Source organism: Notolepis coatsorum, assembly GCF_963971535.1.
Source record: "Notolepis coatsorum genome assembly, chromosome: 10".
NCBI classification, from domain to species: domain Eukaryota; kingdom Metazoa; phylum Chordata; class Actinopteri; order Aulopiformes; family Paralepididae; genus Notolepis; species Notolepis coatsorum.
The window spans coordinates 89535191-89551035 of record NC_140174.1 but is presented as its reverse complement, the minus strand read 5'-3'; the positions used below and the strand labels follow the sequence as shown (position 1 = coordinate 89551035).

Sequence of the window (15845 nt, the reverse complement as noted above, 5' to 3'; positions counted from 1 at the left end):
CTTTAAGCCATTATGAAGTCACGCTTTATGCACTCAAGTGACAATGAGAATGGACAGATATCAATACTATAAAGTATATATATAGCTGTTAGAAAGTACATCGGTTTGTTGACAAAGCGTTGTCCTCCAGCCACATATTACACTGCAAGCCGTGGTCGTCAATGTGTTGTTCCATGGGATGCAGTGTATAATCAAAATGATGCAGAACTGGCATATCAAACATTTTCAAATATTAATTCATTGGCGGATGGGTGGCGCAGCGGACATTGCGCTCGTCACCAACACAAGAGACACCGGGTTCGACTCCGGTTGTCGTTGTTGCCTCCGGCTTGGGCCAGCCGTCATACTAACTCAATTGGCAGAGTTAGCGGGTGGAAGTCGATGGGTGGTAATCTGGACGTTGTGGACAGCGACTCCTACAGGTCGGTTGGGGACGCCTGCATAGCAGAGACAGGAAATGGCGGGGGTAGTGTGAGCCTCCCACACGTTACACCTCGCCAATGAGAGTCCGCGCTGGCAGGTGAAAAGATGTGACAGGCTGCCTCCTCGTGTACCGGAGGGGACACGTGACGCAAGACTTCCATCCTCCCTACAACCGGCCAGTGGGGGGCATATGCGAGCAACGTTCAAGACAGGGGAGGGAAGAATTGGCACAGTGGAATTGGGATGGGAGAAAAAAATAGAAGAGAAAAAGTGGACAAAATTATATATATTTAATTCCTCATTTGAAAAATGCTTTCCTTACATTACCTATAATAAAGGGACATGAGTCAAAAAGGCAACATAAAATCCACATGGAACATCATAAATCAATTACTTAATAAAAAAAAAGGCACAGTTTAATTTCCATCTACTTTTGTGGATGGAAATGTAACATACAAACTCAGATTGCAAATGGTTTCAATAATTATTTTGTAAACATTGGAATTTCCTTGGCTAGAAATATTAAGAGCACAAATAACTCCACTTGACAAGATTCAAGGTCAGTAGCCATCTATGTCTATATTTGAACCACCTACCTCTGAAGAAATACAAGATATAAAAAAAACGACTATCTAACAGTTTATTGATAGAAAGAATCACCAATGCACACTAGACAATATAATTCAATTGGTATATTTCTGGATTTATCCAAAGCTTTTGATACCGTGGACCATAAAATACTTGTATCAAAGCTTCAGAGGTATGGTTTGGCTGGTGACGTGATTAAATGTCTCAGTGACTTATCTTTATAATAGGGAACAGTTTGACAGGGCAAAGCTACACTCTAAAAAAGAAAAAGAAAAAAATCACTGGAAATTAACTTATTTTACAGATTACTTTTGTTTTTCTACTTTAAGTAAATACCATACAAATACAGTAAATTACCTTTCTTCAAAATATTAAACCATTAAATAAAGGTTGTAATCTGTAAATGTATTTGATTTTACTGTAATTTGACAGTTAAGTATTTGGCAACCATTGATGCCAGACATTTACAGTTTTCTTGCAGCTTTTTTTCTTAGTGTAGTCTGGGGGTTCCTCTGGGCTTTATACTTGGCCCCCCTTTTATTTTTGATTTATATAAATGATTTTGCTTGGGTATCTCCTAGAGTATTCTCAATCTTGTTTGCCGATGACACCAACATTATAATGTCACATGAGAATTTTGCAGTATTAATTAGGGTTCACTGTCAGACAATGATGGTTTATCTCGTGTCTCAGATTGGTTCCTGACTAATAAGCTATTGTTAAATGTATACAAATTGTATTTAAATGTGTAAGCCCGATAGGATTCAGAAAGGGGGAGTAAGGTGGAAGGAATTGTGGTCGGAACTCTGGATGGGCTGTAAACCAGTCTCGTACAGCCAATGCACGGAAGTTTACATTGTGCCATACAATGATAAACACCATCCGATTTGGCTGTACAAGACTGTGGATTTGTAGGCAGGTGGGTAGGTGGTTATCCAATCCAATCCACTTTATTTATATAGCACATTTAAAACAACAAAGTTGACCAAAGTGCTGTACAAGTCCACAAACATAGGATAAAACATAAAAATTGAATAAAAGCACATAAAAAACAGTACAATGTGTCACATAAAAAAGGCCAGTCTCTCAAAAACGGTTTAAAAAACAAAAGCCAGAGCAAATAAGTGTGTTTTGAGGCGTGATTTAAACACCTGCAGAGTGGGGGCCTGCCTAACATGCAGTGGCAGCTCATTCCAGAGCTTTGGGGCTGCCACTGCAAAAGCACGGTCCCCCCTAAGCTTCAGCCTGGAGTTTGGAACGGCCAAGAGGAGCTGGTCAGAGGACCGAGGGACCTTGGAGGAACTTAGGGTTCCAGCAGGTCTGAGAGGTAACCCGGTGCCAAGCCGTTCAAACATTTAAAAACAAACAGTAAAACCTTAAAAGCAATCCTAAAACGCACAGGAAGCCAGTGGAGGGCAGCCAGCACAGGGGAAATGTGCTCCCGCTTTCGCGTTCCCGTCAGCAGTTATGTATCATTATGCAGTATATGCATGTATGTTTGTATTTCTCCTTACATACAAAGCTCTAAATGGACAGGGACCTAGCTACATCGCCAAAACTAATAAATTACAGGCCAGCAAGAACACGATCATCAGCTGCTGGACTACTAGAGGCTCCCAGAAAGTCATGAGGATCGGTGATGCAGCCTTTATCAACTACGCCCCAAAACTATGGAACAAACTACCCAAAAACATCAGGGAAGCCAACTCACTAGATATCTTCAAAAGACAGCTTAAAACCCATCTCTTTGCTCAGGCATTTAAATGAAACATCAGGGATATCCGGACACAAATTGTACTTTACCTGCACTATTCTTACCCTGCCTACTTTTATACATGTCCTATCAAATTCATGAGTCAGTTCTATGAACATTATTTTTTATCCCACTACCTCCTAATAAGGTCCTCCACTGTAATTTTTAAGAGCACTGCTCTGTTGTAATTCAAAACTGAACTTTGTAAAGAAACAGTGTTAAGAGCGATGCAGTGCTCTGTTGTATGTTAGAACTTTGTAAAGAAACGCAATAGCGATGCACTGCAGTTATATTTTTATTGAACTATTTTATCACACATTTTACTGTACGTTCCATTTTATTACTGAATGAAACCGTAAAACAGAGGCGCCTATTGGGATGCTAGATTCTAATGTGAAAAACTGATTTACCTTACCTTGCTACCGCTCTTATCTTTTTTATGCCTGTATTTTCTATTTTTTTTTTACTGCTATGTGAAGCACTTTGAACTGCAATTTCTGTATGAAAAGTGCTATACAAATAAAGTTTATTATTATTATTTACACATCTTTTGAAACTGGTATTTTTTAAATATGTACTATTTTTGTAAAGTTCTCTTTAGAAGCCTCTAGGCTTCTAAACTTCTCCTACACAATATGGTTATGTATTTTCTCTTCCTTTTGTTTAACTGTTAAAAATACAAAAAAAAGTGCACATCGAAATGACGTTAATATTCTATTATTGCCAACAGGTCTGAACCAGAAAACTTCCTTTGGTGGTAGCTCAGTTTTTGAGTCCACAAAGTTAGTGCCCCATTCGTTGTCTTATAGCAGCCATGTTTTACATTCAGGGAGCATCACAAATTTGAGGGTTCTCTAATATCTAGCTTTAGAGAGGGGTGCAGCACAGTCAAAGTGCCATGCCTGTGAACTGCCACCAGGGGCAGTGTGGCAAACCGTGAGTATAAGTTAAGATTTTTTCATATAGCATATGAAATACTTGCCAGTAGTTACTTACTGTAAATACTGTAATTAGTAAATACTTACTGAGACCTGTGGTCAAAGTTCTGGCTGTGTTCTGGTCCAGAAACAGGTTTTAATCCACACCAGGCAAACAAACATTTTAAACAATTCACAACAGAATACTGCAGTCCATACTGTATTTCCGATGCTTGCTTCTCATACCAACGCTTTGTCCTGCTGATCACACCACTTGGCGTGATCGCTGCAGGAGGGACTCCAATCACACCCCAAACATTTACCATACAACAGTTTGAATGATTGAATTGATTTATTCTTCAATGTACAGTACTGCTAATCATCGACGATACTGAAATTGAGTGGCCATAACTTATGATATTGGTATATAAAATTTCTGATAAACTCTGCAATTATCCACATTCACACAAGTCAATTACCATAAATGAAAATTACACTGCAAATCTCCATCAGCCAATTACCATAAATGAAAATGACACTGCCCTTTTTTTTATCCACTTTTTCTCCTCCTATTTTTCTGTATATATATTTTTCTCCCATCCCAATTTAGTCGTTATGCCAATTCCCCCCTCCCCTTCCCGGTCATTGCGCGCATTTGCCCCCTACTTGCCGGTCTAGGGAGCCCTGAAGTCTATCACATGCTTCCTCCGATCATAGGAGACAGCCAGCAGCCTCTTTTCACCTGCCAGCACGGACTCTAATTGGTGAAGTGTAACGTGTGGGAGGATCACACTACCTTCACCAGTTCCTTCCCTCGCTGTGCAGGCACCCTGACCGACCTGTAGGAGTCGCTGTTTACAACGACCAGGATACCACCCACCGGCTTCCCACCCGCTGACACTGCCAATTGTGTCAGTATGACGACCGGCCAAGCCGGAGGCACCGCTGACAGCCGGATTCGATACCAGTGTCTCTGCGGTGGTAGACAGACGCTTAGTCTGCTGCGCTACCCGGCCGCCTAAAATGACACTGCCCTTGAAATGCCTGGGAGAGATCAGTATTACAATTTTTTTTCCTTCCACTTAAATTTAACATCGTCTAGTACTGTAACATAACATTCTTGTTTGGAATGTCTTTCGATGTGTCGGAAGAGGTGCCTAAAGGCAGGTGGCAATTTTGTTAAGGGGCACTTCACCAAAAAACTGATTTATTTTGCACATAATCTCACACAACCAAAAACTATGCACACATTAATTTAGTTTCGACAGTAATTGAGAGTAAATTACTTTGAATATGGCCACCACTGATGTCATCAAGGACATTAAATCCTTGTATTGTGTTCAATTACAGCACCATGAAATGATGTAGGTGACAAAATAGCAATACCTTGTCTTATAGAGACTGCTGCCTTAACATTTAATTGAACTGTAATTAACACATAGATTCAATGTCCCCGGTGACATCACTGGTGGCCATATTCAAATTAATTTACTCTCAATAACTGTCAAAACTAAATGAATGTGTGTGTTAGTGTTAGTTTTTGGTTGTGTGTGAGATTATGTACAAAACTAAAATCAGCATTGTGTTTTTAGTGAAGTGCCCCTTAACAGAATTACAAAAACGGGAAACTCCTTAGCCTGGAGATTTGACATTTATCAAAAGTAAAAAATATATATATAAAAGCATCATAAAAACAATAGCTGCTAAATATAATTCATAGGAATAGAAGCAGATTGCTTTAATACTTCTAAAATCAGCAATATTTATGCTTCTTTAAAAAAAAAAGTGGGCACTTTGCCAATTTTTCTGAAGACTGCTCTAATCTACATCCTTCCTTCCTTCTCTAAATAAAATTCAAAGAAAACCACTAGCGCTGCATTTTGGTAGAATATCCAAAAGAGTTCAGTATTTGAGCCAGGGGTGAGCTGAAATAGAGGATTTGCTGCGGTCACCGTAGTCGTAAAGAAGCTCTTCTTCTGCGTCAATGTCCCGAGCAGCCACCAGTATGAGATGAGGTGTTCCGTCGATGCCATGGAGCCTCGTCTGGAGGTTTCCGTTCTTACTGTGGTTTATTAGCCTTCCAAGGCGCCGGCTCTCCCTTGTGGCGTCCACACTGTAAAAACACATATTTACATTTCACTAAAAATACCGGTATTTACATTTCACTAAAAACACATCCACACTGTAAAAACACATTTTCATTTCACTAAAAACACATTTACACATCCACACTGTAAAAACACATTTTCATTCACTAAAACACATTTACACATCCACACTGTAAAAACATATTTTCATTCACTAAAAATACACATTCACTATAAAAAAAAAACACACATTTACACATCCACACTGTAAAAACACATTTTCATTCACTAAAACACATTTACACATCCACTGTAAAAACATATTTTCATTCACTAAAAATACACATTCACTATAAAAAAAAAAAACACATATTTACACACTGTAAAAACAAATTTTTTTACACATTCACACTGTAAAACACATTTACAGATCCACTGTAAAAACACGTACTCTAAAATTACACATTCACTGTAAATTTTGCATTCACTTGTTAAAACCCCCCACAAAAACCTTATTTTCCAGTTTAAAAACGTTGTTTAGCTTTTTAGAATTCCAGTCTTTCACTTTAATAATGGATTACTCTGGGACATCTCTACATTTGTTAATAGCCTTCCGATATACCAAAAACCATGGGCATTCCCAAACTTTTATAAATAGTGCACCTATAAAAACACAGAACTGCATGACCAGCTGGGTGGGACACTTTGCCACACCAGTTGAATTTCACAAGTTGGTGACAAGGTAGTGAAGGTACCAGTAGAGTCCAGTCACCTGTATAGTAGGAGTTTACAGCTGAAAGTCAGAGTAGGGGGCTATGAACCATTTTGAGCGAGCTTACAATATGAAAGATTGACACATTGTGGCCATGAGAGGTAACCAACTACTCCGTTTTAAAACAAGGAGGATGAGAGGAAATGGCAACAAAAAAAAACTTATTTTTTCAAGCTAGGTTATTTTGGGCATGTTTTGTCTCGTTTTCTTTTATTTGACTAGTTTACTCATTTTATGATCTATAAATTAATTTGATGGCACTGATGTGTGTCTGACCAGAAGAGCTTGTACGAGCGATGTCACTGCATTTAATGTATTGGTGTCGAGGGTTTTCTAACCCACGTCTGTGATTTAGTTTGCTAAAGAAATAACATTTCTTCTTTTGAAGTTCTACTGCAGTTTTAATTAACTGAGTGAGAGCAGAATAGAGGACTTTCTCTACAGTTTCATAGCATCCACATCCACATTATAAATAAGTATAATATAAATAATAAGTGTACAATAAGCGAGATGGGCAAGTAACAAACACATTACACAAAGAGTATGCTCTAATATCTATAGTAAATTCCTGGACTTCAGACAGAATTTCAGAGTTTCTATTGCGATCTTGACTATAAAAATACATTCTCTTCCATTTACAAGTAAAGGCGTTGGACTCACCAGTATGTCTTGCCGTGGTACTGGAAGTAGTACATGTAACAGCCAGCTCCAGGGTCCTGGGCATACAGAGCCTCCTTCTCCTTAGCCTCAGCCAAGAACATCAAGTTTCCATGATACTCCACCACAAACTCTCCCCTTTTGAAGTCATTAACAGCAAACACCCCTCTTCCCTTTCCTTCTATACGTTTTACCTGTTAAGACATACAAAAGTTCAGTTAGTTTCAGATGAGTGACCACTGATTTTATTTAATTTTTATAAATACCCTTGTTTTGCGTGAATTGCAATGATCATTTTAAAACAAGGTTTTAAGTTGTTGGAAAAAGGGCATCCACACACTGCTAGAGTAAAAAAGATTGTGGGGTAAAATTTCCTAGAGAAGATGGCAAGATTAGAATTACACAATTAGAATGTTTTTCTGTGGACACCTGAACTGAGCAGCAGTTTCATAAATACCATTACTCTTTTTTTTAACTGAACAGGGGTTCCCAAAACTGTCATGATAGGAGGACCCACTATGTAAGGGATAATGTATAGCTACGAGGTCATTGTCGCAAAATAATTGACCGACACAGAGTTTAGAATACAGAGGCGCCTCGCCGAGGTGTTCTAAACGCAGTGAAGCTTAGCTTAGCTTATTACATGGCTAATTTACTAACAATATACCTAATTCATTTTACACCATCGACAAGACGAGATCAAATGCAGACACAATTGTTCTGTTCTGTGGCTCCGCGCTGTCATCGCCGGCAGCTTGCACTGATGAGTGCAGCTGTGCATATGCTGAGCAGCTTTCATGACTGCGATCTAAATGCTTGATTGCTCCGGCTGCGAACAGCGGTCATTATTGCTCGGTTGCCCCTGACAGCAGTCAGTTATCGAAAAATAACTGACCGCTGCTATGGGCAACCGAGCGCTATTTGCATTTTCGCGAATGTTAAAACGCCATGTAATAAGGTGTTATTTTGCTCATGCAGGACTTAAAAGGAGAAGAGAGGAAAGCAGCAGAAAGAGATGGTAGATGACAACCAATCATAGCCTACCTGTAATTCATTTACATTTAGCTGATGCTTTTATCCAAAGCGACTTACAAGTTTTGTACAACAAGTCAGCAGGAGGGGTACAACTCTGACAGCTAAGAGTCAGTAAGATTGTTCGTCAAACAAGTGTTGAACTTGCTACAGTCCTAAGACATATTAGCATAGTAGGTACTATAGGCATGGTAGATTCCCTAGTAGCATTTCAAATATTGTAGTGCGTTTTAGTTGATAGTGGAAAATTGGGCGGGTTTCGGCTGTTCCAACTGTGGTGGGAAGTTCACTTCACTTGGATAAGGATGGTAGGCTACTTGGCTTGTGCACATTTCAACCCCCACCCCAGGCAAAGGAAATGTGGCAAAACTCTTGGTAACCATTAAAAACACAACTTGCCTGCAGTCCTTTTTCAACTCCCTTCTTTATCAGGTCATCAATATATTTGTGTTCTTGATTCTGTTGAAGGTGAAACAAAACATAATTTCAGCCAGCAGCACCTTTCCATGATGATCTAATGTATAATGAAAGCAGAAACTCAAACATCAATATGTAATATAAGAAAAAAAAGAAGAAAAAAAAGTATAATAATTTAACACTTTGATCGCCATGGTTAAATTCATAATTTACCATCCCTCGCCATCTCTATTTGTCTATGGAGAAGTTCCCCTTCTTTGCAGGGCTATAACTTTTTAAATTGTATTGCTAAATTGACATTATTATGGCTCATTCAATGTCCTATATCTATTGTTCAGGGTGTAGCAACGTTATACTTTTTCATTCACATATTCATACTAAAATACGGTCTAAAGTATAAGTGTTTTTATCGTTTTCTGCAGCTTTCTCCAGAACTTGATTTATAGCCCTAAATGCATTATATTGATGATCACAGTTTGGTAGGAATCTGTGCGAGATAAAAAATTTCAACTGGATGTGCTTCTAGGAGTTACTACGTATGATCTGATGTTGACCGGATGGGCGGGGGGTCGTTTATAATTCCGTGGGCAACGTTATATCATTCATCTAGTGTGGGTGATATGATCATCAGAGCAGTTAGTAAAGAACACGTTGGAAAATAACGCTGGATCTTACCGTATCTTCCTCGCGCCGTTGGGACGTGGAGCAGAGATATTCCTATTATGGGATGTATAAATACCCGATCCATTTCCAGGTTGTATAATAGTATATACGTCCAAATCATGTTGTTTGTCGAGTTATTTGCAACCGATCGACATCCATTGTGTCAAGATGGAGTCCTGCTAATGATAGCGAGTGCCCGGACAAAATATGGATGAGCACCACTTCATCCACATGACTTCCTGTTGGGCGATCTGCCGATCGGCCACCAGATGGCGCTCTTGAACCGTTAGAGAGTTGAGTGGAGCTCAGCAGTATATCTCAGGTCCCCGGGGGAGAAATATGATTTCGATCACAGATTTTTGAAATATTGATATCAAAGACGTGTTACGGCGTCTTCGGCAGAATGAGCATGGCGGGGAATGACGAGTTTCGGCGTTTCCGGCGATTAACACCATGATCGCCGCGGAAGAGTTTTCACGTCATTCCGAGCCATGCTCATTCTGCCGAAGACGCCGTAAATCGTCTTTGATGTCAATATTTAAAAAATCTGTCATCGAAATCATATTTCCTTTCCGGAGCCCTGAGACACACTGCTGATCTCCTCTCAACTCTCTAGCGGTTCAAGAGCGCCATCTGGTGGCCGATCGGCAGATCGCCAACCGGACATTAACCTTTGAACCGGTAGTGCTCATCCATATGTGGTCCGGCCACTCGCTATAGCTCCCGCGACTCCATCTTGAAACACTGGATAATAGATCGCTCGCCCTAACTCAATAAACAACGTTATTTGGACGTATATACTATTATACAACCTGGAAATGGATCAGGCATTTCTACATCCCATAATAGAAAAAAATCTGTTCCACGCTCATCTGCCAGCGGCGCGAGGAAGCCACGGTAAGATTCAGCGTTATTTTCTAACGTTTTCTATACTAACTGATCTGATGAACATATGACCCACTCTGGATGAATCATCCAACGCTGCCCACGGAATTATAAACGATCCCCCGCCCATCCGGTCATCATCAGATGATGCGTAGAAACTTCTAGAAGTACGTGCAGTTGAAATTTTTTATCTCGCACAGATTCCTACCAAACTGTATTTGATCATCAATATAATGCATTTGGGGCTATAAATCACGTTCTGAAGAAAGCTGCAGAAAACGATAAAAACATACTTATACTTTAGACCATATTTTAGTATGAATATGTGAATGAAAAAGTTTAACGTTGCTACACCCTGAACAATACATATAGGACATTGAATGGGCCATAATAATGGCAATTTAGCAATAGAATTTAAAAAGTTATAGCCCTGCAAAGAAGGGGAACTTCTCCATAGACAAATAGAGCTGGCGAGGGATGGTAAATTATGAATTTAACCCATGGCGATTAAAGTGTTAAAGTGTTAACTAATTACGCCTCTAATGCATATTATTAGTTTATAATACTGGGGGGAAAAAATTTAAGGAATAAATATTAACAAAAACATAAACAGTCATCTAGGCTAATGTTAAAGGCCCATGAAATCAAAATAGATTTGTAATTTCCTGATGAACGGAAAATAATTATGAGTCATCCAGCACACGGGGGCGTATACTTATTTTTATTGTAACCGAGCTAGCAGTCTGCCTCTTTAATTAAATTGAACAAATGTTCAATGTTAGCTAACGTTACTAATCTAGCTAGCTAGCTAGCTAATGGGACGGCTGCTATAAATGCCAATCAATATCCACGACAAGTCTCTCCCTAGCTTAATGTTTTGACAGGAAACGCATAAATATGTGGAATCAAATATCATTCTGCAAACCGTCTCATGGGGACTTTAACCATACAAAGTTACTTTGCATACCAACCTTCAACTCTGCCTTGGTCTTTCTGGAGCTCCGTCTAATGGGATAATAGTCTGTGACCTTTCTGTTTTGGGAAGCTTTATTCTCCGTTCTGGAAAAAGAGGGGAAATAACTGGAGGGGAAAAAAAGATGGTAGACTAACTGGACATCAAAGAGACTGACATCTTTATAAACACAAATGACATGTTGGCTTTCTGTACACACTTTTTCACTGCAGCTTTGCGGCCAGTTCCACTCTCTGCCTTCGGCGCTGAGACACTGTCGAGTGCAGGCCTGGGATCTGTGTACGAAACATCTTCTTCGTGAAGCCGCTCGGCGATTGGCTCGCTGGATGCAGGAACCAGAGAGGTCCTTCCTGAAGGCTCTTCTTTGGTAGCGTGGATATCACAGGTTGTTTCTTTGGTAGCATGGATATCACAGGTCGTTTCGCGCGGTCGCTCTAAAATGAGAAGGGGGGGGGGGGGGGGGGGGGAGCACATAATGGGACTCAGCCTCGAGAGAAGAATAACATTCCTTAAATAATTAGGTTGTGTCATATGATGATGGGTCAGTGAACACTGCTACCATTCACAAGCTGAAGCCTTTTCTAAGTTGGATCTGCTGACTGTCCGAGAACATAAATGTTAAAAAGTAACGTGCAACAGTGCTGCGCGGTGGTGTAGTGATTGCCAGGTACCCAGGTGGGGTATCTCCCGGGCCTTTCTGTGTGGAGTTTGCACATTCTCCCCATGCTCGCAAGGGTTTCCCCGCCAAAAAGAGATAAACCCAATGGGAAAACATGCAGAACAGATCGCTAGCGCTGTTGCGTTAAATACGCGGTGAATACGGACAGGAGCACTTGGATTGGTCCCCGGGTGCGGCACTACACTGCAACCTTTGGGGGGGGGGGGGGGGGGGGGTCAAGGGCAGAGACATTTTATCAGCGACCCCCGCCCCAAAAATGCATGCCTGTGTTCATATGTGACTACGTGGCGATGTGTGCTACGAAAAAACACTTTAATTACAGAAGAAAATGTCAATCAGAAAACAAGGAATCAGCTCATGGATTAATCAGTTTGGTTTTAATAAGTGATGTGATGCATACCTTTCTTCCGCTGTGATGAGTCAGCATGCGATTGATCCGAGACATTCCCTTCCTGGACGAGCACACTTGAATTGTCACTCAGAGGGGATCTAGGTTTGCTCGGACTCCATAGGCTCTTAATTGTTGACTGACCTTTACATGGATTATCCTGCAACAGGAGTACAATCATTAGTTACAGTACCCTGCTGTTTTCCATTTACATGGATTATGTACAATGATTAAAACAGCATTAAATAAATACAATGTTGATGCAAAAAGCAGGTACAAGTACAACTGAAAAGGTTAAATAGCTCCATGAGATGGAGGTTCCTTATCATCAGAGTAGACAAGAAATTTGCCAAATGAAGAGAAATGTTTTTACTAGAGCTAGTAAGTTTGTCTACTCCATTGGTAACACGTGAACTTTCCATCTTGGACCAAAATTTACTTCAATGACAAGATCGTATGCCAGCCAAATGACCACACAATTTGCTGCTTTTGAACTGGGACCGGCTGTCCACCTGTTCCAGATAATTCATTTTTTTTTTTTTACTTTTTCTCCCATTTTCTATTTTTTCTCCCATCCCAATTTCGTATTGTCCAATTCTACCCTCCCCTGTCTCGAACGCTGTTAGGCCATGCCTCCCACAGACCGGCTACAATGTGGACGAAGCCTTGCACAATGTGTCCCCTCCGGTACACGAGGAGGCAGCAGTCGCATTTTTTCACCTGCACAGCGCGATCTCTCAGCGTGGGAGGGTCACGCCTCCCCCGTTGCTTCCCGATTCTGCTGCGCAGGCGCACCAACCGACCTGTAGGAGTCGCTGTCCACAGCGTCCAATCCCCACCCACCAGCTTCCCACCCCTAACACTGCCAATTGCGTTAGTATGAACGACCAGCCAAGCTGTTAGCAATGCAGAGAGCTGGGCTCGAACCCAGCATCTCCTGCATTAGTGGCAAGCGCCTTGCCCACTGCGCCACTTACCCGCCCAATAAATTCCTTTATTGATCCCCATGGGGAAATTCAGGCAAAGTAAAGTAAAACGTATACACATGTGAAGTATACACAAGGTACCCCAACTGGCATGATATACATCATACGTTGTAGTCCGTGCAGGTTAGGTGGCAAGAGTCAGTATGAGACCATCGTGGTGGACGTTACCACATAGTAGCCATCTACTGTACTAGGTTGGTGCCATTTTTGTGGACGACTGCGGAATCACCTCAGCATTGTTGGTGCCAGGAAACATTTGAATAGATTTGACACGGTGGCTCCCGCTGGCAGTCGCAGGGAGTGTTTACATTCGACACTGCACAAAAACAGCCTAGTGTATCAACACTCCCAATGTTACACCATTTATTCCTGTAAAAACCTGAACTTAGCCAGCATAGATGTCTAGGTAGAAAGCCTGTATGTGGTATTTATTCTTAGAATGGTGTTAAATAGCTCTACATTCCAACAGCCATCACCGATAGTGTTTAGTCAGTAACATGGGTCTCCCAGTCCCTCTGCAGTAAAGTGGGGGAAAAAAAATTGGTATCCCTTGTATAAGTGTCGAGACTTATGTTACTGACCAAACAAATCTATATCAGTGATGGCTGTGTCGTTGAGTATAGAGCTATTATTTTAACATGTAGTTTAATAAAAACACTACAGCACATTTAAAACCCTGGTCCGTGATTTGAGACCATATAAATGTGGGGCATATTCAATTCACACACATTCTTGGACATTTGATCTGAAGAAATGAAATTAACTGTCTAGTGTTAGTCCTTGCATTAACAGTTTCGTTAATCAACTACGGAATTAAAACCTGGCCCCATATCAATTTATATTTTTGATGACGGGGGGGGGGGGGGGGGTGCCAATTGTATACGTTTGGATCACTGACTGTGTCTTTGTTGTTTGTAAACAGGCACCACATTGTAAACTCCGTGGGATAGCCAACTACTACTAGCTGCATGATAGCTTGGCTGCTTGACGGCGTTAAACGTCAAATAGGTTTTTCATAGACCACACACCCCATTCATTTCGGGTTTATTTTCTTTCGTCCCCTTCTTTGTGCCGGTTTTGTGTTGGCGAGTGTCCTCTGGTTTATTGCAGGTCGTCAGCGCCGTTCTCTTCCCTTGACAAACATGGAAATATAAGGTTAATAATGTTAGCAGTGTCATTTTAACCAAAGACAGTAGTTAGTTAGCTAGACAACAGTTAGTGTTCTAGTTACCCAACGTTAGTTAAACATTAACGTGGCAACGTGATATATAGCTAACAGTTATCTGAAACAGAACAGAGGCTAGTGTTTGCGTATAACGTTACATTAGGACCGATAATAACATACACGTTGCTTGCATTGTATTTGAATGACCATACTTTGTACCTTTTGCCATGTCAATTCCCCCAAAGAAACGCCGAATGGGTCTGCTGAGCGCTGCTTTCTTTCTGCTTCCCCAAGCTTTTGGTGTTTTTAATAAATAATATTACTTCTTCGGCGACAAACTAACCAAACCACCACCACTAGACTGTGTGTGCAGATGAGCGCGAGGGTGCGTGCGTGGAGGGGGCATTGGATTTAAAAAAAATCTATTGCGTCTCTAATTGGTCGAGCCACCATAGACCACCACAACACTTCCGGTATTTCAAGCGCACGGGAGGGAGGGAGCACCATAGATATAACCTTGTGGCTACTCTATGGCTACAACCACTCGTTAAAGGCCAACTTGCATGTTGTATTTTTGTTCAATAAACAATGTGGACTAGGCCAACGGTGACTTTCATGAAGAATGAAAAAGATTTTATTGAAATTGACCCAGTTTTAGCGTTTTTATCAAACATTTTGTCTGCCCAACACAATCACCACGCACGTGGATATTTTAATCAATGATTCATAATGTGCGCGTGCAGTGGTGCGTTATTGAAATCATCTGTGGTTGCACGCACCACGTGCACGCACGCTCCCGCGAATGCGCATTTAATGTTGAAAAAACCCTCAGCTCGGAACTAGGCAAAATCTGCATATGGCTCGCCGACAACAAACTATCATTACACATGGGCAAAACAGAGTCCATTCTCTTCGGTTCAAATAACAAACTCAGCAAAACAGACGGCTTCTCAGTTACAGTGGGTGACAATATTGTCACAAGGAAAGATGAAATTACCTACTGGGTTCCATCCTAGAGGCTAATCTTTCCTGTGACAAAATGGCATCCAATGTAATAAAAAAAAGTCAATCAACGAACTCGATTCTTGTACCGGATCTCCTCCCTGGTAAACAAGAATACCCTGAAGACTCTGGCAGGAGCACTCATTCAAGGGTACTACGACTATGCTTGCACCTCATGGTACCAAAGCACCTCAAAGGCACTAAAAACCAAATTACAAACATCTCAAAACAAACTAGTCAGACTACTGCTTGACCTGACTCCTAGAACCCACCTCACCCCTGCACACTTTGCCAACCTAGGATGGCTTAGAGTAGACAACAGAGTACAGCAACTTGCAATGGGCCTGGTCTACAAGATACACTACACGACCAAGGTACTCATGTACATGTCAAAATACTTCCCAAAGGTCAGTGAATACCACGATCACAACACCAGAGGGAGCTCCACAAATCATGTT

The 15845-nt window shown here is 41.0% G+C and overlaps 1 protein-coding gene across 2 annotated transcripts; it reads right to left on the bottom strand.

Annotated features, from left to right (window-relative positions):
- Nucleotides 1-3630: 3630 nt before the first annotated feature.
- kmt5ab (lysine methyltransferase 5Ab) lies at nt 3631-14740 on the bottom strand. Of its 2 annotated transcripts, none has more exons than XM_084322535.1 (8): nt 14605-14740; nt 14249-14352; nt 12247-12394; nt 11367-11601; nt 11166-11274; nt 8629-8688; nt 7201-7391; nt 3631-5794 (listed from the first exon to the last, which is right to left on the bottom strand). In XM_084322535.1, the coding sequence occupies exons 1-8, from the start codon at nt 14612-14614 to the stop codon at nt 5584-5586; spliced, it is 1068 nt and encodes a 355-aa protein (XP_084178661.1). In that variant the 5' UTR covers nt 14615-14740; the 3' UTR covers nt 3631-5583. The 2 variants fall into 2 exon arrangements, with proteins under 2 accessions (XP_084178661.1, XP_084178662.1); XM_084322536.1 differs by having other exon boundaries at nt 3632-5794; nt 11166-11253.
- Between the last annotated feature and the right edge of the window lie 1105 nt (nt 14741-15845).